Source organism: Arvicanthis niloticus, chromosome 22 (genome assembly GCF_011762505.2).
Source record: "Arvicanthis niloticus isolate mArvNil1 chromosome 22, mArvNil1.pat.X, whole genome shotgun sequence".
Taxonomy (NCBI): domain Eukaryota; kingdom Metazoa; phylum Chordata; class Mammalia; order Rodentia; family Muridae; genus Arvicanthis; species Arvicanthis niloticus.
Window position 1 is genome coordinate 12499744 of NC_133429.1, and position 24406 is coordinate 12524149.

General features: G+C 42.4%; 1 protein-coding gene and 1 pseudogene across 1 annotated transcript; both read right to left on the bottom strand.

Moving 5' to 3' along the window:
* Positions 1–5326: 5326 nt before the first annotated feature.
* Positions 5327–12860, bottom strand: Spic (Spi-C transcription factor). Its single transcript, XM_076919925.1, has 6 exons — positions 12737–12860; positions 10589–10667; positions 9989–10088; positions 8813–8925; positions 7792–7900; positions 5327–6749 (listed from the first exon to the last, which is right to left on the bottom strand). Exons 2-6 carry the CDS (start codon positions 10589–10591, stop codon positions 6340–6342), a joined length of 735 nt encoding a protein of 244 aa, XP_076776040.1. The 5' UTR covers positions 10592–10667; positions 12737–12860; the 3' UTR covers positions 5327–6339.
* A 5164-nt stretch (positions 12861–18024) lies between these two features.
* On the bottom strand, positions 18025–18706 carry LOC143435682 (small ribosomal subunit protein uS5 pseudogene; annotated as a pseudogene).
* Positions 18707–24406: the final 5700 nt, after the last annotated feature.

Consider the following 24406-nt stretch of genomic DNA (forward strand, 5'->3'; position numbering starts at 1 on the left):
CCTTCTGTCTTAGGGTTTTACTGCTATGAACAGACACCATGACCAAGGCAAGTCTTATAAAGAACAACATGTAATTGGGGTTGGTCTACAGGTGCAGTCCATTATCATCAAGGAACATGGCAGCATCCAGGCAGGCATGGTATAGGAGGAGCTGAGAGTTCTACATCTTCATCTAAAGGCTGCTAAAATAGTGGCCTCCAGACAGCTAGGATGAGGGTCTCAAGACCCACACCCACAGTGCCATGCCTACTCCAAAAAGGTCATACCTACTCAAACAGGGCCATACCTTCTAGTAGTGCCACTCCCTGGGCCAAGCACATACAAGCCATCATACCATCTCAACAGTAACTACAAAGGACATTTAGAAAAGACAATACATAAACATGGCCAGCCAAGAGCTCAGTCCTCTCCCAGGCAGGAGTCTCCCCATTCCTACAATTAGACAGATGCACTCAGGGGACTAGGGCTTGTTTGTGACTCTTGTCTTTTCCAAATTAGACTCTATATTGTGTGGTCCATCACTGGACAGTCATGAGCAAATGCAGCCATGGATGAAGGAGGCCCAGTGAATGTTTTTGCAGAACTCCTGGCAGTTGGATATAGGTGTGTGTGTGTGTGTGTGTGTGTGTGTGTGTGTGTGTGTGGTAAATACATTGGACAGCCAAAGACTGGAAGTGGAGTTCTGATTTCCTTCCTCCTTTTGGGCAATGTCTGTTTTAAGCAGGTGTTCTTTCCTGCTCCTCTCCTGGATGACCTTTCCCTACTTCAGAAGGGGTTCCTATCATGTCTGTACTCTGAGGCTTGAGGAGATATTCTGGGGGATATTTTGGAAAGTTTTCTTATGGGTACATACACACACACAGTCACACACACACACAGTCACACACACACACACACACACTGAGTCAGGGATTTTCATGCACCTAGTACCTTAGGTTCACTGAAACAATGATTCTCAATCTGTGGATCATGACCCTTGCAGTCGCATATCTGATATCTACATTACAAGCCACAGCAGTGATGAAGTAGCAAGGAAATAATTTTCTGGTTGGGGGTCACCACAACAGGAGGGTTGTAGTAAAGGGTTAAAGCACTAGGAAGGGTGAGGACCACTGCTCTATAACCCGATCTGAAGATGGTTCAGGCAGGTTAGAAAACGTCCCTACTTTGTGATAACACAGATGAATTATGAAGCCGAATGGGGGTAAGAAGTAAATCGTTTCCTTCTAGGGTTCCTTATGCCTTGTGGAAAATAAGCCAGAACTTTATGTTCTAATCACCCACATTCAGGTTCCTCCCTCGGTGTACTGTTTGCTGGTCTCTAATCTTTTTATCAGCTCAAGAGATTAAAAAAAAAAACACACACACAAAAAAACCCACTTCGTTTGCAGTGGGCAGAAGAGACAGTGGGGCGGCAGCGCCCCCCTGTGGCTGAGTTGTAATATAGGAAATAACCCACCCACCCACCCATCCCCCCAACTACACACTTACCTGGGAGATTGAACTGCAAGCTGATTTATGGTGGTTGCAATCTTCAGAAGGTTAGTACCACAGCACCATTTTCCTTAGACCTTCTGGCGTCACAGCCTATGACTGGAAGTGTAGAGAAAACACAGGCAAAGGATAGCCAGGAAACCGTGTATGTGTACTTAATTATTCTCTATCTGTGAGATTTATGTTTGATGTGCCTAACCATCTTGGAGTGGCCAAGATGGGGAAACTATCGTATTTCCATTGCCTCAAATACCATTCTTTGTTTTAAGAGCGTTTAAAGTATCTACTCTGAAATATACAAAGTGTTTCTATTTTCCAGCTTTTTATTATTTTTGCGCATGTGCACCTGTGTCTTGGTGAGTATGTCCTGTGTGTGCATACGAACACAGGGTGTCCAATTTTATTTTCAGTCTGGGTCCTTTTTTTTTTTTTCACATTAGGCCATGAATCCATATGGAACGGGCTCCAACATCTCAGGCTCTTCCGTTTGTCCTCACAAAGTGTGCTTCTCTGAGTGGCGCAGGCAGGCGTTTCAGCCGAACCCAGGTGCCCTTTTCTTTCGCTTGCGTTTTCTTCTCCTTCCCCCGCTTCTGCAGTGTCTGCTCCTCGAGTGCTCGACATGCTCAGTCCTCACACTGATGCTCTTGGTCAGAATCCCGCCCTTAACTTGTTTACAATGGTGCCCAGGGCATGCTGGGTGACGCTGTAGACTCTTCCGGTTTTGCCGCGGTTACACACTTATGGGGTATTCCTTTTTGAACAGTGCCCATTCCCTTCATGTTTACAATACCACGTATGTGGGCAAAGGAACAACTCCATGTTTCCTAAAAGGCCTAGAGAACATACACCGAGTGCTTCTCCTCGGTTCCCTTTGTGTTCGTCATTTTGGCGAGTTAGCTGGAAGGTGGCTGCCGCAGCCCAACGAGAAACAAATTCTTGGTTTCTCCGGAAGAGCTGAGCTACCTGACATATAATATGTCCTCATTAACTGTCACCTTACTGTGGACTAGAACATCAGGACTTTTCTAATTGCAACTCTATTTGTTAGCCAGCACCTCTCCAAACCGTATTCAAGGAGCCTGAGGACCCAGTTCTACTCTAGTGCTGTGATTCAATGTTTTAGATGTCATTAAAGTGATGTATTTCACCTACTTCCTGTGCCTAACGTTTGACTCGCATGGTGTCCCACGCCTTTAATGCTTGCACTGGGGAGGTAGAAGCATGCTGTTTATTGTGAACTTGAGGCCAGCATGGTCTACACAGTTCTAGGTTTGGGAGGGCTATATACTGAAACTGTCTCAAAAACAGATTTTTTGTTGTTGCTCCAGGACAGCCAAGGCTACACAGAAAAACCCTGTCTTGAAAAACAAAACCGAAACCAAACAGTTTTCTAAGGTTTACCCATGTTGTTGCAAATATTTTATTAGATGCATTAAATGCACAAAGCACTGGGCTTCGTTACTACATTTTATAGATGAGTGTGTTAAGCACTGTAGGGAAGCAGACCTGATGAGTACTCGTTCTAAAGCAATTTATTAGATTTGCTCACGTGATATGAATTGAGTAGCCCAGCAGCGGCTGTCTGCATGCAGCCCAGCCCAGGAGGCTAGATGCTGAAGATCCAAGCCTTGTTGACAGCCACATTGAGATACTGTAATCTGGGTTCTGACAGCAGTGATGGCTGCAACAGTCGCAGTGACAGGGGCGGAATGCATTTGCTTCATCAAGTAGGAGGGTGGTCAGGCAAAAAGCACTGTTTTCTCTTCAGACAGATTTTCATTTGGGGGAGGATCTTCATACCTACCTGCCCCACCTCTCCACCACCCCGGCCCCGCCCCCGCCCTAGTTAATCCTCCCTAGAAATACCCTCTGGGCATGTCTAGTTGATTCCAGATTAAATCAACAAGACAATCAACAACAATCATTACAGTGTGGTGGTGCACGCCCTAAATCCCAGCACAGGGGAGGCAAAAGGCAGAAGGATATCTTGAGTTAGGATTCCAGTTTGTTCTAGTGAGTGCTGGGACCGACAGGGCTATGTAGAGAGACCTTGTCTCAAGACAACGCTTGGTTATTACTGATTATCTTTACTCCCTCCTACTGTTTCTCCTTCTCTACCCTAATAGTACCTCTGCTTCCATGTCTGTCCTGTCTTAATGCACACTATGTGTGCATGTTTATACATGTGTATGCCATCTCAATGGTTATGGGAAGCCAGACATCTCTTTGGTGTACTGATTTCAGCTACATACCCAAGAGCAGGATTTCTGCATCATCCATAGTGGTCTACTTTTTTAGTTTTATAAGGAAAATTCTCATTCTTTTCTATGTCTGTACTAATTTCTGTCAACAGCATCCAAGTTTCCTGTTGTTCAGATCCTCACAAAACTTACTGTCTTCTATTTAAAAAATTCTAGTAAAAGCATGGTTAAAAGCTGGGCGGTGGTGGTGCATGCCTTTAATCCCAGCACTTGGGAGGCAGAGGCAGGCAGATTTCTGAGTTCGAGGCCATTGTGGTCTACAGAGTGAGTTCCAGGACAGCCAGGGCTATACAGAGAAACCCTGTCTTGAACAAAATCAAAAAATAAATAAATAAATACATTAAAAAAAAAAAAGAAAGCTCACAGTAGCCTAGTAGAATACTTAACAATTGAAAGCATTATTAATGTAAGATTATATAGGTAATGGAAAGATCTGTTGTCAATTTTCTCTGAATTGAAATATTCCCTTCAGGTTGGAGGCTTATTAGGACTCAGGAGTAAGATACTTATAAGTCTCAAGAGGTAAGTAAAATCTTCAAGCTTACAGAAGAGGCCTCTGAAAGACCCCTCTGAAAGGGTAACAGTTGCTGGAAGAGACAATTAAGCTATCTGCATGTCATATAGGGAGCTCCAAGGATACAGCTCCCACAAGTTATCGCATCACTCTTCAGTGATGCAGCGACCTTTGAACCACCCTTACTTGCTAGCTTTCTTTCTTCTACACAGTTCAAAGTCCAGCCTAGAGAATGGTGTCGCCCACGGTAGGCTGGGTCAAGTTACAATTCAGACAACTCCTTGCTGGGCAGTGGTGGTGCACGCCTTTAATCCCAGCACTTGGGAGGCAGAGGCAGGCGGATTTCTGAGTTCGAGGCCAGCCTGGTCTACAGAGTGAGTTCTAGGACAGCCAGGGCTACACAGAGAAACCCTGTCTCGAAAAACCAAAAAAAAAAAAAAAAAAAAAAAGAAACTATACCCCCTTTCTGCCTTAGCCTCCCAAAGAGCTGAAATGAATTGTAGGCCTAGATCAAGCTCAGCACTCTAGAAATTCCTTAATTTGATCCAGTTGACAGTTAAAACTAATCCATCCCAGTACAGAAAAGAACTCTTATACCTAAGAATCAATTTTAAATAGATTGTTTTTAAGACCTAAAGCCAGTTCTGGTGACTCAGGAGACAGAGGGAGGTGGATCACTTTATTATATAGGCCAGTCCTTGAGCTCTACAGAGAATCTCAGAAAAACAAAAACAGATACACAACCCCCTCCAAACCCACTAGAACAGGCACTTTCCTGACAGTGGATTGAACAGAAATTTCCTCAATATGGCCCCCAAACACAAGCACATGTCTTTAATACCAATGCTTGAAGATCTGTGAGTTCCATCTAAGCCGTCCAGGCTACAAAGTAAGATTGTGTCTCTAAAACAAAATACTCATGTGTAGAGTCAGAAAAGTGCAAATAAAGCCACAGTAATCACCTAATATTATTAGATCGGATTATATTTTTTGTTTTGTTTTTGCTTTTTTTTTGTTGTTTTTTTTTTTTTTTTTTTTTTTGGTTTTTCGGGACCGGGTTTCTCTGTGTAGCCCTGGCTGTCCTGGAACTCACTCTGTAGACCAGGCTGGCCTCGAACTCAGAAATCCACCTGCCTCTGCCTCCCAAGTGCTGGGATTAAAGGCGTGTGTCACCACTTCCCGGCAAATGAAAATATCTGTAATCTTTTTTTTTTTTTTTTTTTTGAGACAGGGTTTCTCTGTGTAGCCCTGGCTGGCCTCGAACTCAGAAATCCACCTGCCTCTTGGATTATATTAATAGCATTCCACTGTGATTTTAAGCCACGAACATAAATTTTGGTACAACCTCTGTATTGCGGCACATGAATGACTTTTCATCCGAGTACATGACAAGAAAGTGCTTTTAAATCAATGTAAACTTGGTATGGTGGCACATGCTTGTTATTTCACCAACTTAAGGACAGTTTAGGCTACTCGGCAAACTTTTTTTTTTTTTTTTTTTTTGGTTTTTCGAGACAGGGTTTCTCTGTGTAGTCCTGGCTGTCCTGGAACTCACTCTGAAGACCAGGCTGGCAGGCCCGGCGGCAAACCTTCTCAAATCGAGCAAGCATCAATAAACAAAATCATTCCTATAAAATCATCCATACTGACAAACTCCAGACAAAAATGTTTACATAGCAACAGTCTACACACACTTTGGGTTGCTTCGAATTCGATAGTTTATTTAAAATTACTAAGTGGCACTGTGCTTCTCTCCCCTGTATTTTTCTGAAAAGACATTCTGGCTCCAGGATGTTCTTGGATACCCAATCCCTGGACACTAAGCCCATTTATAACAAATAGCAAAGTATCTGCAGGAATTGTAAGCACCCTTCTGAAACATCTAGGGTCTCTTTAACACCAAGATGTAAACACTACCTAAGAAAGTTGTCAGGACAAGAAAAAGTCCAAACATGTTCTATGCAGAGTTCTCTCTACATGGTTTTGTCTCATCCGTGTGGAATCTGAAAAATGCTTCAGAAAAATTCTAAACTTTGCGTTCTCTGACACTAGCAAGGCAAGAAGCTGGAGTCAGCTCTGGTAACTGGCATGAGCGTAGTAACTTGCATTCCAGTGGTTTAAACTGAGATAGCTCTGATCAGGCTGGCCATATTGTGAGGAGAGGTCTTTTCCCAGGAAGTGCGACGGAGCAAGTCTGTGGAGAACAGCTTCGCTGAACTGGTAGGTCAGTTTTCTCCGGATTTTTGTGATCTCCCCAGTTCTGGCATAATTCCTCAGGGCTCTGGCCATCTTCTGGTAAGTCATGGGTTTCCGGTTGCCTTTTCTTTTCCCCCAAAGTTCAGCGAGTTTTTCTTTGTTTTTTGATATAAACTGAAAGATGCCTCTGGCTTTGTCAACCCACTGAATGCAAGACACCATCTCCGAATTGCATAGGGATTCAAAAAGGTATTCAAATAGCCGAAGCTTCCTCCTGCCTGAAACTGTGGGAGAAAAAGAGACATTAATTCTTTTGTGGCTTTCCTGGACGGTTCCCTAGGACCCCCTGAGCCCCAGAAAGCTACATTGAGCCTGCTTCCTCTCACTCACTGACTTAGGGACACAGTTACTGGCAGGCCAGAAGGATCCATGGGTCTTATAGTTTGTACTGGACCGAAATGATATAGAAATTATTAAATGTTCTTAGCTGTTCTCTGGGGTAAAAAAAGGAAGCCTGGATCTCCTCATCTGGAGATCCATTTGAAGGCAGGCAGCCTTCAGTTAAAGTCCAACCACATCATGAAACATACAGGGGACTGGAGGGTTGGCTCAGCTGACCCTTGGTGTGCTTGCAGAACAGAAAAGACTCAGGTTCCATTCCCAGCACCCATACAGCAGCTTGCCAACATCCCTAACTCCAGATCCAGTGCTATATAATGCTGTCATCTCTTCAGCCCTAAAGGTAGTATTATGGAACCTGGTAGCCTTGACTTAGACTAAATGGCTAGCTCTGGAGGGGCCATAAGATGTCCTGGAGTAGAAATGCCAAAAAAAAAAAAAAAAAAAAAAAAAAGTTTTCATACCATTGTTCATGAACAACATTGTCAATTTCAGTTATGAAATCAGGTGCTAATGTCAGTGTCTTTCATCATGTAATCATTGGTGTCTAAAAATGACTAGAAAGGGAAATCCAGGAAACTAAAGTGACAGTCACTTCATGATCCCAGAATTAGCTTAAGCATGCTGTATCCTCCTCCTCTCAGTCCATCAGTAGCTGAACTACTCTTGGCTACATTCTAATTTACCTTTGAGAAATTAGCATAGTGTATTCCAAAACTGCTGGTATACCCTACCACCCCCAAATCTGCTCATATATCTTGGATTTAAGATAACATCTATCTATTGTCTTCTGGACATGTTATGACTTGGTCTACAGAGGAAGTTCTAGGCCAGCCTGGGCTACATAATAAAAGAAAAAAAAAAAAAACCAGAAACACATATATGACATCCCTTTGAACCCATGTCAGGAGTATCATAGCAACATACCTCTTCCTCCCTTTTGCTGGAAGAAGGGAGCTTGTACCAGCTGGCTTTCAGCTATGTTCTGCAGGGACTGATGGAAGCCTCCTTCCAAATACAGGTTTGCAGAACCATTCTATATATACAAGACAGTGATGTGTGTTAATGTTAGGTGGGAATTTGTCCTTTGGTCCTCCAGTCAGTGACTGAAGACCAATGCTACTTTCTCAAAAGTGCTACCGCCAGATAGCATGCCGGGATGAGCATCTCCCCCTTCAGAAAGAGAGGTGATTGTTCTTTTGTTTTATTTCGGCTGTCCTGAAACTCACTCTGTAGACCAGGCTGCACTTGAACTTAGAGATCTGCCTGCCTCTGCTTGCTTCTGGAATGCTGGGATAAAAGGCTTGCCACCACTGCCAGCCGTGATTATTCTTCTAAAGATGCTCAGGGAAAAAGAGAATCTGAGAATCAGGAATCAGCAGCTCACAACTGTAACCCCAGCAGCAAGAAGCCTACAGAGTTAAGAAGGTAAACCATATTGCCAGATTCCATGAATAAAAAGGACCAGACAGCCCATAGTTTACCTGGCAATCTGAAAAGAGAGAGGTCAAAGTTGGACCCCAAATTCCTAAAGAAATGGTTTATAGTTGGGTGGTGGTGGCCTTTAATCCCAACACTCAGGAGGCACAGGCAGGTGGATCTCTGCAAGTTGAGACTGGCCTGGTTTACAGAGTTAGTTCTGGGACAGCCAGGGCTACATAGAGAAAGAAACCCTGTCTCAAAACAAAACAAAAATAATGTATATAAAGTGGGAATGGCTCCTTGGAAGTCTTACCCAGGAGAATGTTATGCTTGCTTGGAGCCCCCTTCAGGGGCTCCAGGTGACAGTGCTATTGTTCAGACCTTCTCCAGCTTCCTCTCTCTGCTGCTATCTCATCCTTTAACTCCTATTTTCTTTAAACTTAATAAACCCACTCCTTCTAACCCAAAAGCATGGTTGTCATGAGTCTTCCCATGCAGGGCAGTTGATCTCAGTAAAGCTACTCACTGTTACACTTCTCCAGTCATAGAAGGGGTTCTCTGGGGGTAACATTCCACAGTAGTTAGAGTTGCCTCTGACGTGAGGATAAGGGTTAATGATAGCCATGTAATTTTTATGTTCTAAATAAAAACAGAGCAGAAAGACATTTCATAAGTCCGAGTTTACAGGCACACACACACACACACACACACACACACACACACACACATTTATATACAAACACATCTGTAAGCAGCCCAGGGTGACATCTATTTTATTGATTACTGCCTTTTAAGCTTTCTTACCACTTTGTATTTATACCATGGCATTTATCCTAGGATTTTTGTATTCTGGACACTGTTCTTTATAACCCATTCCCTCTATGAAAAAAATATTCCATGTACCTATAGTACCCAAGTGTCAATCTGGAACTCCCTGAAATACTGTCTGCAAAACTCAGACAAGATACTGCATTTCATCAAGATCAAAGAGTCTATAGAATAAAAGTTATAATCTGTAGAATAAGTTAAGGATAAAAAAATATTCATTTTTCCATGCAGACTAAGTCTTGGGTGAGTGGAAGGCCTGACATATATAACAAAGTGGGATTTTTTTTTCCTGAGACTCTCACCCAAACACAGTGGGAGGCAAGAATGACACCCAAGATTGTCTGATGACCTCCACTCTAATTATGGCACAGAGAATATACATACACATACACACATATGTACATATATATTGTTTTATAGGAAGCACTTCATGGAAAGTCGGGATGATGTAATAAGCAATCAGTAAGCAGACTTTATGTGTATTCTTTGTCTTGAGACAGAGTCTAGCTACATATCTCAAATAATGACCCCTTTGTGTGAGTACTACCGTATCACCTTTTACAATTTTATGGATATGAGTGTTTGTCCTTCATGTTTGTGTACTACATGCAAGTGTACATGAGTACACATTTGTGTCAGCCAAAGTCAACCTCCAGATACCCATCATCCTTCAATAGCCCTACTTTTTGAAATAGGGTCTCATTGGCCTAGAACTCGTCAATAAGGGCACGTTGGCTAGCCTTGAAGCCACAGGAAAACCACCTTTCCCCAGCTTTGCAAGTTTTTTAGTTAGGTTTCCTATTACTCCTCATATGTATGTGTACCTGTTTGCCACAGATGTGCCAAGAGGTGAGAGTAGACAACTTATTTTTACCTGGGGGGTATTGAATTTCTCCAGTTGAATGCTGTTGAGTCAATACTTCAAAGGCGTCTTCAAACGCTTGACCCAGACTGTCTTGTTCGATGCAACAAGTCTGTGGAAACAACGGCAAATGGAAGAGTTTTGAGATGATTGCTAGAAGAGTTAACTTCAGCACCATGGACATCGTAGACTGGCCAAGTTTCCATCGCAGGATGCTCTGCTTTTCCATACAATGCTCACCAGCTTCGTGGGCTCTCCCAAGAAAAAGCTAGCTATCCATAGCTACAGGCATGACAATCAAAAGTGGCTCAGGTGTTGTCGCCATTTCCCTAGTTGGGTTTTTATGTATTGATCTTTTAGTCTATGAAAATCATATTAATTTTATACAGTATGAAATTTTATATGGCATAATTAACAATTCAATCCCCCCTCCCAACACCGCTTCAACAGGAGCGTGATAGCATGTGTCTTGTAATACAAGTGGAGGCAGAATGATCTGTGTTTGGTCAAGTTCATTCAATCCTTGCAACAGGGCCAATATGCGATACAAAAAGAAAAGACATTAGTTTCAAAAATTAAGAATTAAGATTAAAAAAAAAAAAGCCAACTGACCATTATTCATGAATTGAAGAATCTTGGCTTGAGGAAACTTTGCAGCTAGTAAGCACGTGTGTACTGGCTTGCACAAGTTCTGGAGAAGGGAGGAAAGAAAGACCAATTAAAACAACAATTCCAAATAGGTTTAACATTTATTGTCTTTTGCTTTTACTTTTTTGAGACCAGGTCTCATCCTGTAACCCAGAATGACCTCCAATCCTCCTGACTCAGACTGTTGTGTGCTAGGATTACTGATATGACCTTAAAAGAAAGGTAATTTTTTTGGGGGGGGAAGGGGGTTTCGAGACAGGGTTTCTCTGTATAGCCTTGGCTGTCCTGGATCTCACTCGGTAGACCAGGCTGGCCTCGAACTCAGAAATCCACCTGCCTCTGCCTCCCAAGTGCTGGGATTAAAGGCATGTGCCACCACTGCCCGGCTAGAAAGGTAATTTTTAATTTGATTCTAAATGAACATCTTGCCCGGAAAATATTTTTTTAATGTTATAAATGCAAGAAGCCACCATCTGAATATTTCACTTTTCTGTCATTTTGTGTGTGTGTGTGTGTGTGTGTGTGAGCAAGCATGCACGTGTAGCTGTTCACATATATAGAGAGCAGAAGTTGATGCCAGTGCCTTCCTCTACCACTCCTTCCTTATATAAAAAAGCAGGATCTCTGACTTGAGCCCCAGAGCTTGCTAATTGGGTCTAGTTAACCAGTTGGTGCTGCCTCTGCCTCAAGTGCCAGTCTCAAGATTACAGGAGGCCACCATACCCTGACCAGTTGTGCTAGTTTGGTTTCTAGTACTAGGAAAAAACACCCTAACCAAAGCAACTTGAGAGACAGGATTTATTTCATCTAACCTTTCTATGACATCATCCATGGTTGTCGGGACAAACACTACAGAAGATCACCTTGGATCACCTGCCAAGGTGGGTGGCATCACCTGCAGTGGTCAAAGCCCCTCTCACGTAAATCATTAATCAATAAAAAATTAATCTACAGCCTTATCCATAAGCCAACTTCATTAAGGCATTTCCTCAATTAAATTTCTTCTTCCCAGATGACTCTAGTTTGTACCCAGGCAGCAAAAAAACCTAACTAGCACGTGAGTACGAGTTCTGCAAATTTAAACTCTGGTCCTCTCTCTTGCTCATGGTGCAAGCACTTTCACCTGCAGAGCCAGACTCAGCTCCTTTAACTTCTTAAATGTGAAGACGGCTGATATCACTGATAATATGGAAATAACTGAAGCATATTTAAGATTTAATTCCAATGACTTGTTTTATAAACTGGGCATGGTGCTTGGAAGGCTGAGCCCATAGGGTTTCTGAGAGTTAGAGGCTGTGATTTTTTTTTTCCTCAAGAAAGAAAGATTCACGATATCTATCCCTTCTAGGGATTTATATTTTCTCTAAGACACCAGTTGTCAGAGACGAACAACGCCTTTTTAAGTTTTCCGTCCCCGTGTGACTTGCTGAATGGCGTAACAAAGAAAAGCCACCTAAGATAAAAGTGCAGAGGCTCAAGTTCTTATCCTGTAATCATAGTTGATACTCTTTAGTATTATTTAATATTAATCAGCACTTAATGCTGATTAATACAGTGAGATCACAATACATCATCTTTGCACTAGATCACTTCAAACATAAGAACATTCATAAATCATAGTTTAGGCTATGTTCTTTATTCATTCAGTTTCTTTGCTCTTTTCAGACAATGACTGTGTAGCCTGGTCTAAGATCACACACTCATTCTGTAGTCCAGACTGGTCTTGAACTTGCCAATCTTCCTGTATCAGCCTCCCAAATGCTGAGATAGTTGTCGTGCACTAACCCACCCCATCAAATGAATACTATCAGCGTTAGGTAATTTTGAAAAGCCATTCATGACTTTTAAACTATAATCTCCAAAACAAGGTTTCAATGAACTGTAAATAAAGGAGCATAATCAGTTTAATTAAAGTTTGTGCTGTAAAGACCCACAGCGTCTACAGCTGGATCCCCTCAAGCCTGCATTCCAATCCCAGCAGTCTATCAACAGATGCTTACTGGTTTGAAGCTGAACAGACAATAAGACAATAGCCCAAGAGACATTCATCCGAAGGTGAAAATAGAACAGTTAACACAAAGGGTTCAAGGAAGACATAAACTGAACACTTACCAGGAAGCCAAAGTTATGATATCAGTACTGCAATGTCAAGGACGCTATCAACACCCTGGCAGAGTTGCATTAAATAGCTATTTTTAAGGAAGTGCTACAAAGGGGATTTTTTTAAAAGACACAGTGCCTACATAATTCCATTTCTTGCTGTGACCAAGTAAGACACCAGGGGCTATTATTTTGAAAGGACATGTAATAGTTTGCATTTCTCTGGACCGGAGCATTAGAATCAAACTCAAGGCTCAGCACCCGACCCCCACTGCATTCTCCCCTCCTCACTCTGCTCAACTTCTCTGATTTGCTTAAACCCATCCAGAAACCTCTGACCTGTATCTCTTAATCTCCCCTCTTTTCTCACTTAATATATCTTAATAAATAATACTCAATTTTGGACTTCACACTCTAGACTATGGACTTCTCAACAGCCTGCCCTTGGAGCCCTTTACCTCAACCTCCCCACAATAAACCACATAAGCACTTGACTGTAACCCTTCCTTCAAGACTTACAGCCCCAGCCTCTGCATGATAGCTTTTGGTGACCAGCATAAACCTTAGTTCCCACAGTTCATTCAAGAGGGAGTATAGGAGACTTGAGACCAAGTCAAGACACTGACGGTCAAACCTGATGACCTACATTCTATCCCTGAACTTGAAACACAGTGAAAGAGAGAACTGACACCTTCAAAAGATTGAAATTGCTGGTCCTAGTATCACACTTAGTATCAGGCTTATACTTTACTCAGTAGAGGCAGGAAGACCACTGTACATGTAAGGAGAACCTGGGCCACATCACAAGAAAAGGGCTACTACATCTCAAAAAAAGAAAAGGACTGGGGAGATGACTCAGAAGTTAAGAACACTGGCTGCTCTTCCAGAAGACTCCTAGCTGCTACATGGTGGTGCCCAGCCTGATGCTCTCCATCTCCTGGTTTCTCCAGGTAGTTTAGGGCTGCAGATTGACATACAAAGGCTAAACACTCAAACATAGAAAATAATGTGTGTGTGTGTGTGTGTGTGTGTGTGTGTGTGTGTGTGTATGTGAGAGAGAGAGAGAGAGAGGGGGGGGGGAGAGAGGGAGAGAGAGGGAGAGGGAGAGGGAGAGAGAGAGAGAGAGAGAGAGAGAGAGAGAGAGAGACAGAGAGAGAAGAAGCAGGACAAGTAGGAGAAAGACCTAGAAATCTAGGCTAATCTCTTTCTCTTTCTCTTTCTCTTTCCTTGGCATTGCCTTGGCATTGAGATTGCTTCACACGGAAGGTCCCCTGAATAATCCAGTCTCTGGAGAGCTGATCATTCATCAGACACTGCAGGCATGGATGAAGGACAGATAGCTCTTTACTTAGCTGTAAGGTTAAAGTGGCTTTTGGTGACTCCTATCTATGGAAACACTAGGATTGTTCCAGATCTTCTCAGTACAGCCTTCCCATACACCCAGTTCACTTACCTGTCCCTCGCAGTGTCCGATAGTGCAAGACTGGGACAAGCTCCTTCTCTGGCCTTTAAGTACTCTCCCCTTTGGCTGGGCGTGTATCTAAACAACAAACAAACCAACAAAATCAGTAAACCTTGTGGGTGGGAGATTGAGAAGGGCGTGTGTTCACGCCTTTGATAGGGAACCTGTTCTTAGATGAGACTTTTTCATGCAAATACTATGAACAGCTCCTCTTCTCAAATGTAGACATTAAAGTAACAAAAATAGAACACTCATCACTCATGTTGATTTATTTTGATTGGAACCCATGCCCCACCAAGTCTTCACCCATGTTGGAGACACACAGTTTATTTGATATATATATATATCACAAAAGATACACAAAAGAACACCTGCAGAGTAAAGAACATATATATATATATGCTCTTTACTCTGCAGGCATTGCACTGTGTCTAAGAGACAAATCTCAGGATGAATTCTAATTCAGGAAGAATAAATTTTCTCTCTCTAATTCGGGAGAATTAATAATATATTTTAAAAACTGGGCATGGTAGTACATACCTTTGATCCTAGGAGTTATAGGATTAAAGAAAGATTTTTCTGTGAGTTGGAGGCTATCCTGGTCTAAGGAGTGAATTTCAGGGTAGCCAGGGCTACATAGAGAAACACTGTCACAAACAAAAAAACAAGCACATCATAGCCTCCAGTGGCACAGGCCTGTAATCCCATGTTTGGATAACAGAAAGACTTCAAGTTCAAAGCCAGTTTAAGCAGCATAGCTGAGATTCTATCTCAGCGCAGGACGCCTCACAACTGTAAGCCCAGCAATTCGTGCAACTAAGGAAAAACTTGCCTTCATCTTTGAAGCTAGTCTGAGCTACATAATGACTTCCAGGCTAGTCTGGGCAACATTGCAAGAGCAATGAGACACAGAGAGAGGAGTGCAAGTGGGGAGAGGGATAGTGGATGGGACGGAGATCTAGCGTACTCAAGGTTCAAAGCAAAGGTTAGAGAAAATAAACATGGGAGAGTAGGGAAGGAAAGGTGGATAAGAAATCAAGTTGGAAGAGGATGAGGAGGCAGGAGCTAGCCCAGTCCCAATGACTCCATAGAAGCTGGTCTTTTGTCTTGGGCTTGGCAGCATTTTAAATGAATGCAAGAACACTAGGGTTTTAACAGAGTGTGGTGATACACTCATATAATCCCAGCACTCTGGAGGCTGACACAGATGATTGCTTTAGTGATAACCTCAAAATAAATAAATAAATAAATAAATAAATAAATAAATAAATAAAAGAGCAAATACATAACTAAACTAGCAAAGATGTTGAGGACAGACCAGAGAGAAGTAGTTTGGTTGGTAGAGTGTCCAACAAGCAAGAAAGCCCTGGGTTCAATTCTCAGCACTGCATAAAACTGGGCATGATGGTACAAGTCTGTAATCTAAGCACATGAGAGGTGGAGGCAGGGGGATCAGAAGTCATCGATGTTATAGTTAGGTACATAGTAAGTTATGGGACAGACTGGGCTATAAATGACCTGGTCTCAGAGGAAAGATTATGGTCAACCTATAAAAACGTGCTGAAGCATCTTCACTGAAGCTGCCGAATACACTTGCTGTGTTCATTGTATTCCAGATTAGAAAAGAGAAATGCAATTTTTCTTTCCTAAGAGCCCGTGAGCACAGAAGACACTAATGGAATAAGATTTTGTGCAGCAAGGCTAACACAGGTGAACTTACAGAGACTATGGGAGCATGCGCAGCACCCACACAGGTCTAAACCAGATAAAGTGATGAGCAGACTCAAGCTCCTAACCAGAAGCTATCTATCCAACTGATAACATTCCCAAAAGAATTAGTTTTCTCCACCAGAATCTCCCTGGGTATACAAACCACACTTAAGGGTATATAAACTACTTGCCCAGCAGTTAATAGCCAAGTCAGTGGTATTGGGGGGGGGTTACTTTTTTTTTTCCTTTGGTCTAGGCTTTTATTTTATTATATTATGGTTTCTGATTTTGTTTCTTTATGGGGTTTTTCTATGTGTGGATATATGTCTGTAGGTTACATATATATGTATGTACATATATACGTATACGCATTTGTGTGTGTTTTTTGTTTTTCAAGACAGGGTTTCTCTGTGTAGCCCTGGCTGTCCTGGAACTCACTCTGTAGACCAGGCTGGCCTCGAACTCAGAAATCCACCTGCCTCTGCCTCCCAAGTGCTGGGATTAAAGGCATGCGCCACCACTGCCCAGCATGTGTTTTTCTTGTATTTCTTGTTTTATTTTGTTTCTTTTCTTTTGTCAGATGCCTGTTTTCTAATGAAAGGGTGTGGATTTTTAAAGTAGGGAGAATCTTTGGGGAGAGGAGAACCTGTAATCAGAATACACTGTATGAAAAAAAAATCTATTTTCAATTAAAAATAATGAGATAAATACTTTTTAGATCTTCACAAAGAAAGAAAAACAACGAGAAGTGCCTCAAAGGTACTCTGAAGCTAGAGTGCAGAATGTTTTAGACAACTAGAAAAGGCGTTGTAAGGATTCTTTTAGGAGGGAGGTCAAAGATCTTATTAACAAGGTCAGGCACTGATGGCTCACACCTTTAATCCCAGCCCTGGGAGGCAGAGGCAGGCAAATCTCTAAATTCGAGGCCAGCCAGGACAGAATGAGTACCAGGATAGCCAGGGCTACACAGAGAAACCCCATCTATTCTTCCAGAATCTGATAGACACCTGGAGGTCTTTCCCCAGGAAAATGCCAGCCACATACTCTTTCCTTTCCTGTCTTTCCCTGTTTTTCAGTCGAGGACTTGCCACATGATCCAGTTGGCTTTGAACCCAGGATCTTTTCTCCTCAGGTTCTGGTGTAGTTGAAGAGGAAACAAGATGAGTTGTCCTGTATTTGCTGGAGATGTTGGCTACCATGATGGACCTTGGCCCACCTTCAAATGCATTCCTAGAATCCTTCCTAGGTTAGAACGACCCTGAATCAACACCAAAATCAAACAGCAAACCTAGCCATGCCGTGCATAAAATACAGGAGGTCTGAGGCACAGCTGCCTCTGAGACACAGCTGCCTCTGAGACATGGCCACCTAGTACATATAAAACAGGCTTTTTTCTTTAGAAGGAGCATGAGACAGGCCAATATTGCCCTGCAGTTTAGAAGCGAGCTGAGTAGACAGCCAGCGGCTCCACAGAGAGGCTCCATGAGGGACAGACTGACTTTTGCAGAAGTTCACTGTCCGCAGTCGCAACAGAAATTATCCAGGAAAATCTTAAGCAACAGATGTGCTGGTGTCTAAATCAGATGGTGCCCAGCTTCAGGTGGAAGACTGCATTTTCTGAGAATAGGGAACCACAAAAGTCGGCAAAAGGAACACTAAGTTCAAGCCCCCATTTCTAGTTATGTAAGTATTTAGAGGATTAAAGAGCTGGTTCTTGCCGGGCAGTGGTGGCCTACGCCTTTAATCCCAGCACTTGGGAGGCAGAGGCAGGTGGATTTCTGAGTTCGAGGCCAGCCTGGTCTACAGAGTGAGTTCCAGGACAGCCAGGGCTACACAGAGAAACCCTGTCTCAAAAAACCAAAAAAAAAAAAAAAAAAAAAAAAAAAAAGAGAGAGAGAGAGAGAGAGAGAGCTGGTTCTTTCTTATCTTTGAAAGATCAGTAAGCTTATTTTAAAATAATTTTTGCCATTTATACATTTATATAATACATATATTAAAATATAAAATATATTTAAATTATATATATATATATATATATATATATATATATATATATATATATATATCCAGGTTTCTTTTTTTAAAAAAAATAGACTTAATTCATTTATTTTGCTTGTATTAAAAACCCTTATGTGGTAGACACAGCTGGAGCGGGTCCTCTGAACAGAGAGAGGTTCTGGTGTGGTTTTTCACAAGATGATCGGTGAATTCCTGACAAGGAAACTTGGTGAACACAGTCTCTTTCCAGAGGTCGGGAATCAGGTAGCTGTAGGTCTTGGAGATGGCATCAAAGGTGGCCTTGTCAAAGTTGCCCAGGGTGGCAGTGCGGGCCCTGGCTGACGTGCAGCAGTCATCAATATCTGCCATCATCAGTAGCTTCTTGGGCACAGGAGCAGAGACAATGTCAGTGCCTCTGAGGTCAAGGATGAGACACACCCACACAGAGCCACAGCAAGCTGTCACCTTGGATGGAACAGTGTGGGGCTTACCAATCTTGTTTCCAAAGTAGCTTCTCCCCACAGGGATGACAGAAAGCTTGGCCAAGATGATGGCCCCTCGGATGGCAGTGGTAGCCTCCTTGGAGCACTTAACACCAAGACCAATGTGACTATTGTAGTCCCCAACAGGGACGAAAGCCTTGAACCTGGTCCAATGTCCAACCCAAGTCTGCTTCTGCACTGACATGATTTTTCAGAACATCATCCTTTAGAGATGCACCCAGGAAAAAGTCAATAATCTCAGATTCCTTTGGGCAGGGAGATCAGGTAGCTCTCCTTCAAGAACTTGATCTTCATGTCCTTAACCAGGAGGCCCAGCTTGGCGATGGGGATCCTCTCCCTGTCTTCAACTTTACCTCCAGAAGCCCGGCGGCCTCCACCGAGGCAAAGGTCCTGGACCGCGGCCTGGACCATGACTGCAGGTCTCCTCCGCGGAAGCCGCCATGTCCTCTTTTGAGTAAGAGTTAGGGTTAGGGTTGGTTAGGGTTAGGGTTTGGTTTTGGGTTAGGGTTAGGGTTAGGGTTAGGGTTAGGGTTAGTAGGAGAAGAAGACAAAGGCTAAGACAAAGAAGAAGCAGCAGCTACAAATGACCCATAAGGCAAGTCTCTTGTACTGTAATGGCCAATGTTAAATGAATTCAATGGTTATTTTGAAAGGGGTTTTGTCTCATGTAACAGGTCTTTTACCTATATGTTCTGGTTTCCAATTTATAATATTTATGGGATTTCTGGTTTCTCTCTGTGTGAATACATGTGTCAGTGTCTGTATTGTTTCTTATGCTTTTTCTTTGGCTCATTTTCCCATTTTTTGTTTGTTGCTATTCTAATGTGGATTTGGATGGGTAAGAATGAGATAGTTCAAGGGCAAACCATAATCAGAAGATATAAGAAAGAAAAAAATCTACTATCCGTCAGGTGTGGTGGTGAACGCCTTTAATTCCAGCACTCAGAAGGCATAGGCAAGTTGATCTCTGAGTTCCAGGCCATCCAAGGACAGACAAGGCTACACAGAGAAACTGTCTCATAAACCCAAGTAAATAACTAAGTTAATAAAGAAAGAAGAAGAAAAAGAAGGAAGAAAAGAAACTTGAAAAACCGAATTTTGGGCTGGAGAGATGGCTCAGCGGCTAAGAGCACTGACTGTTTGCTCTTCCAGAGGTCTTGAGTTCCATTCCCAGCAACCACATAGTGGCTCACAACCATCTGTAATGGGATCCGATGCCCTCTTCTGGTGTGTCTGAAGACAGCTACAATGTACTCATATAAATGAAATAAATAAATATTTAGAAAATTAAAGATATGCACCACTAAAAAAAATCTAATTTCAATTTTAAAGAAAGAACATTATTTCCCAACTAACCCCTTTTATTGAAAGATAAGTGTTGCTATTCACACATTACTGAATTTCCGCCCCCTTTGGGTAGGTTAGAGGGCAAGTAAGAGCATTCGCCACCAAACCTAACAACCTGAGTTTGATCCCTGGGACCCATGTCATAGAAGAGAACCAACTCTTCAAACTTTTCTTCACAAGCATACGCACACACACACACTAAATTAAGGTAGAAGTAACCTATTTCAAGGGTCAGAAGAGTCCAACTGGAGGAGGGAGGCTTGAGAAAACAGAATGAGGGTGTCTGGGGGTTCAACATACACTATCAGTGAGTGAGGATATAATAGTAGTTTCATTGTAAAATAATGGTTTTTTTTAACAATCTTTTTAAAAATTTATTTACCTTTACTTTATGTGCATTGGCATTTTGCCTGCATATGTCTATGTGAGAGTGTCAGATCCTGGAGTTACAAAGAGTTGTGAGCTGCCATATGGGTGCTGGGATTTGAACCTGGCTCCTCCAGACGAGCAGTCAATCCATGCCCTTCACCATACTCTGTGTGTGAGTGTGTTCAGGTGAGTGCAGGTGTTCTTAGAGGCCAGAGACATCAGATCTGAAGCTGTTTTTACAGAAGGCTGTTCCTTCCTTGATTTGAATGCTGAGAACCAAAATCTGGCCCTCTGAAGAGTAGCAAGTATTCAACAGGTGAGCTATCTCTCCAGTCCAGTCCTGTCACTTACTAGTTTAAAAAAAAAAAAAAATCTGAATGCTCCTCTGTGTGCCTAGATAACAGTCGGCTCTAGTCTGAGTAGGTCCAGTAGGTTTCTGAGCTTGGCTGCTTCAGGAAGATGTAAGAGCTCCCTTACACACAATTAGTCATAGTTGAGATCACAGGAAATCATCACTCTTCTGGAACATCCACGGGACCATAATTACAGGGCTTGCTTCTCTGTAGATCTTGGGTGGCTTTCAGCTAGCCTTGTGTAGGAAGTCTGTGTTGATAGGAGCTTGTATAGTAATACCAATGAATACATAGAACCTACAGCGAATGCAGGCCCAGTCTGAGTGCTGGAGAAGAGCTAGCTGTGGTAAAGGAAGATTTGGATATGGTCCGCCTATTGCTGCATGCCGGATGGCTTGTGCGTGCACACACAGCAAGACTAGAAGAGACAGTACTCTCAAGTTCTAAAGGTTGACATTTTGTACTATCTCAGTAATCTCAAAAGCTCCAGGACATAGGCCACCGTTTACAAGCTTTCTCATCCTAGAGATAAAGACTCAATGTCAGGTGACTCGGTGAAAAGACTGGTTAGGAGGAGATAGAACTGGTTTGAAAATCTCTCTGTCTAGGAGGCTGACCTCTAGTGTGTGGCTTCATCTCAGGAGCCTCTGTTTTCTTATTTGCAAAATGGTAATAATGGGAAAGAAAGAAAAAAAAATAGAGCAAAACCCAAGCATTGGATGAATGTTTGCCAAGATGATGCCAAGCCCACTGACTAGATTCTGGAGAGTAAACACCACAGTAACACTATGAGGACCTGAAGTCTTACAAAGAAAGAAATAAGGACCAAGATACTTGTTTAAGTTTATACAGGTATGAGCTATGAAGATACAAAGACCCAAGGACCCAAAGTGGTGACCTCACAGCATTATCTTTTAGGTGATGGCTTGGGATGAAGTAAATGTGAGAGCAAGAGTACCACAGCAGTGGGAGAAGGTATGGATAGGATTGTTTAATAACAAGGTTCTTGCTTTGAATATCATCAATATAACAGTAACTCCAGAGTTTTATAGGTTAAGATCGTGGGGCTTGTCAGGCGATGATGACACGTGCCTTTAATCCCAGAACTCTGAAGGTAGAGGCAGGTAGATCTCCTGTCCACAGGCTGTCCTGGAACTCACTACCCAAAGAAAGCCTTGTCTGAAACAAACAAACAAATAAAAACCAAAACTGAAACGAATGCTGAGCTTGGGGACTAGGAGTGTAGTTCATTGGTGCAGTCTGTGCCAGACTCACTCAGGCTTGTGCTCAATCAAAGTACTGTAAAATGATTTTAATTAATTAATGATAGGTAATAAGTGTAAGGTCACAGGGCTGGAAGCAGAGCTCAGTGACAAAGCAGGTGTGAGGCCCTGGATGTTCAGTTCAGGAAAACAAAATCCTAGCACAGTATATAGATGTGTGTACATGTATCTATACAAACATACATATAGTCACATTAGAATAATTCGACATATACCAATATGACAATATATACATTCATATATGTATAATAACAAGACTAGGTAAATTGGACAGAATGAGACTGAAAATGCATATTACACAGTCATTAAGGAAAAGAGGCCTGTTATAGCCAGGGATGCTGGCTCACATCTGTAATCTTAGTATTTATAAGGCAGAGACAGGAGACTCAACACCTGTTGAGGCCAGCCTGAGCTATGGAGTAAGTTCTGGGTCATCCTGAGCTACAGAGTGAGGACCTAAAAAAAAAAAAAAAAAAAAAAAAAACCAACAACAACAACAAAACCAACAACAACAAAAAAACCCACAAACAAACAAACAAACCAACCAAAACCCCCCCAAAAAAACACAAACAAAAAAATTCAACAAAACAAAAACCAAACCAAAAAGCTGGAGAAACTGCTTAGCATGGACTGGTTGCAGAGGACCCAGGTGTGGTACCCAGCTCTTCCATGTGGCTCATAACCATCTGTAAGTCAGTTCTACCAGATTTGATATCTTCCTCTGACCTTTGTGAGTGACTGCTACATAGGTGGTGCACAAGCATGCATGTAGACAAAAACAAACAAAAAACAAAGACCAAAACCAGCTCACACCTTTAATCCCAGCATTTATGAGACAGAGGCAGGTAGGTAGCACCTTGTGGTTTTAAAGCCTAACCTCTCTTCAAAGTAAATTGCAAGACAGTCTGAAAAGAAAAAAAAAATTAAATCTTTTTTTTTGGTTTATTTGTCTTTATTTTTTATTGTTTTAAGTTTATAGTTGTAGATATTCACCTGCAGGTATGTTTATGCATGCATGCCTGGCACTCAGGGAGGTCAGAAGAAAGTGTGGATCCCCTGGACTTGAGTTACATACGGCATTGAGCCACCATGTAGGTGCTGGGAATTGAACCTAAGTCCTCTGGAAGAGCAGGCAGTACTTTTAACCACTAAGTCATCTCTCCAGGCCAGAAAGAAATTCTTTAATTAGCAATTAATTTAGGTATCAATCATCATATATAGCAGAGGACTGTCTGGTCTGGCCTCAGTGAGAGAAAAATACATCTAACCCTTGAGAGACTTGGGGCCCCAGGGAGTGGGGAGGCCTGGCGGGGTGTGGGGTGTGTGTGTGTGGGGGGGGGCATTCTCTTGGAAATGGGGGAGGAGGAACTGTCAGATGGTAGAACAGGAGGGAGATAGTGACTGGGCTGTAAGAAAAAACAAAGAGAATTTTTAAAAAAGAAAAAACCTCAAAACAAAAGGCAAAGAATAACCTATGACAGGTAATTATTAAAATGATTGGTTATTAAGATGAGACAAACCGGGCAGTGGTGACGCATGCCTTTAATCCCAGCACTTGGGAGGCAGAGGCAGGTGGATTTCTGAGTTTGAGGCCAGCCTGGTCCACAGAGTGAGTTCCAGGACAGCCAGGGCTACACAGAGAAACCCTGTCTCAAAAAAACAAAAAAACAAAAAAAAAAAAAAAAAAAAAAAAAAAAGAGAGAGAGACAAATTATTAAATGAGGTGAAGACTAGTTCTTTTCTTCTGTGAATGCTCTAACACAAGACTGGGATGCGAGTTGAGTTCTAATGCTGTCTTCCCGGTCTGCTAACATCACTATTGGCTTATGTTTCCAGATAGTTGCCAAGATTAAGAACCAGAACTTATTTGTTCATTGTTGGCTTTGCTGCTGTTGTTTTTTGAGATTGGGATTTTTCTCTATGTAGCCCTTGATGCCCTGGAACTTGCTAAGTGCTATGCATGCTTTTAATCTCAGCTCTCAGGAGGCAGAGGCAAGGAAAGTTTCAAAAACCAAAAAGAGGCGGGGGGGGGGGGCCCGGAACCAAGTCCGGTACGTATTTTTTAAAAATCTATTCTTTTCCAAAAGTACTTTCTAATTTTTTTATTTTTTTACTTTAAAAAAAGCTTCTTTGAACCAATATTATTATACTTGTAATTTTTGTTCTCATCTAAAAGTGCACATTCTGACTGTATAAAAGAAACTTGGCCCAGAAGCTGGAAATACCCAAGATGCAACTCACAGACCACGTGAAGCTCATGAAGAAGGAAGATCAAAGTGTGGGTGCTTCGGTCCTTCTTAGAAGGAGTAACAAAATACTCATGGTAGCAAATATGGAGACAAAGTGTGGGACAGAAACTGAAGGAAGGGCTATCTGGAGACTGTTCCACCTGGGTATGCATCCCATGTGCAGGCACCAAAGGCAGGCGCGGATGTGGATGTCATGAAGTGCATGTCTCTTAGAGGTCTGCCAGAGTCTGACATATTCAGAGGCAGATGCTCACAGCTAACCATTGAACTGACCAAGGGGTTCCCAATGGGAACTGACCAAGGGGTTAGAGAGAAGACTGAAGTAGCTGAAAGGGTTTGTGGCCCCATCAGGAGAGCAACACTACCAACCAACCAGAGCTCCCAGGGTCTAAACCACCAGCCTGGGAG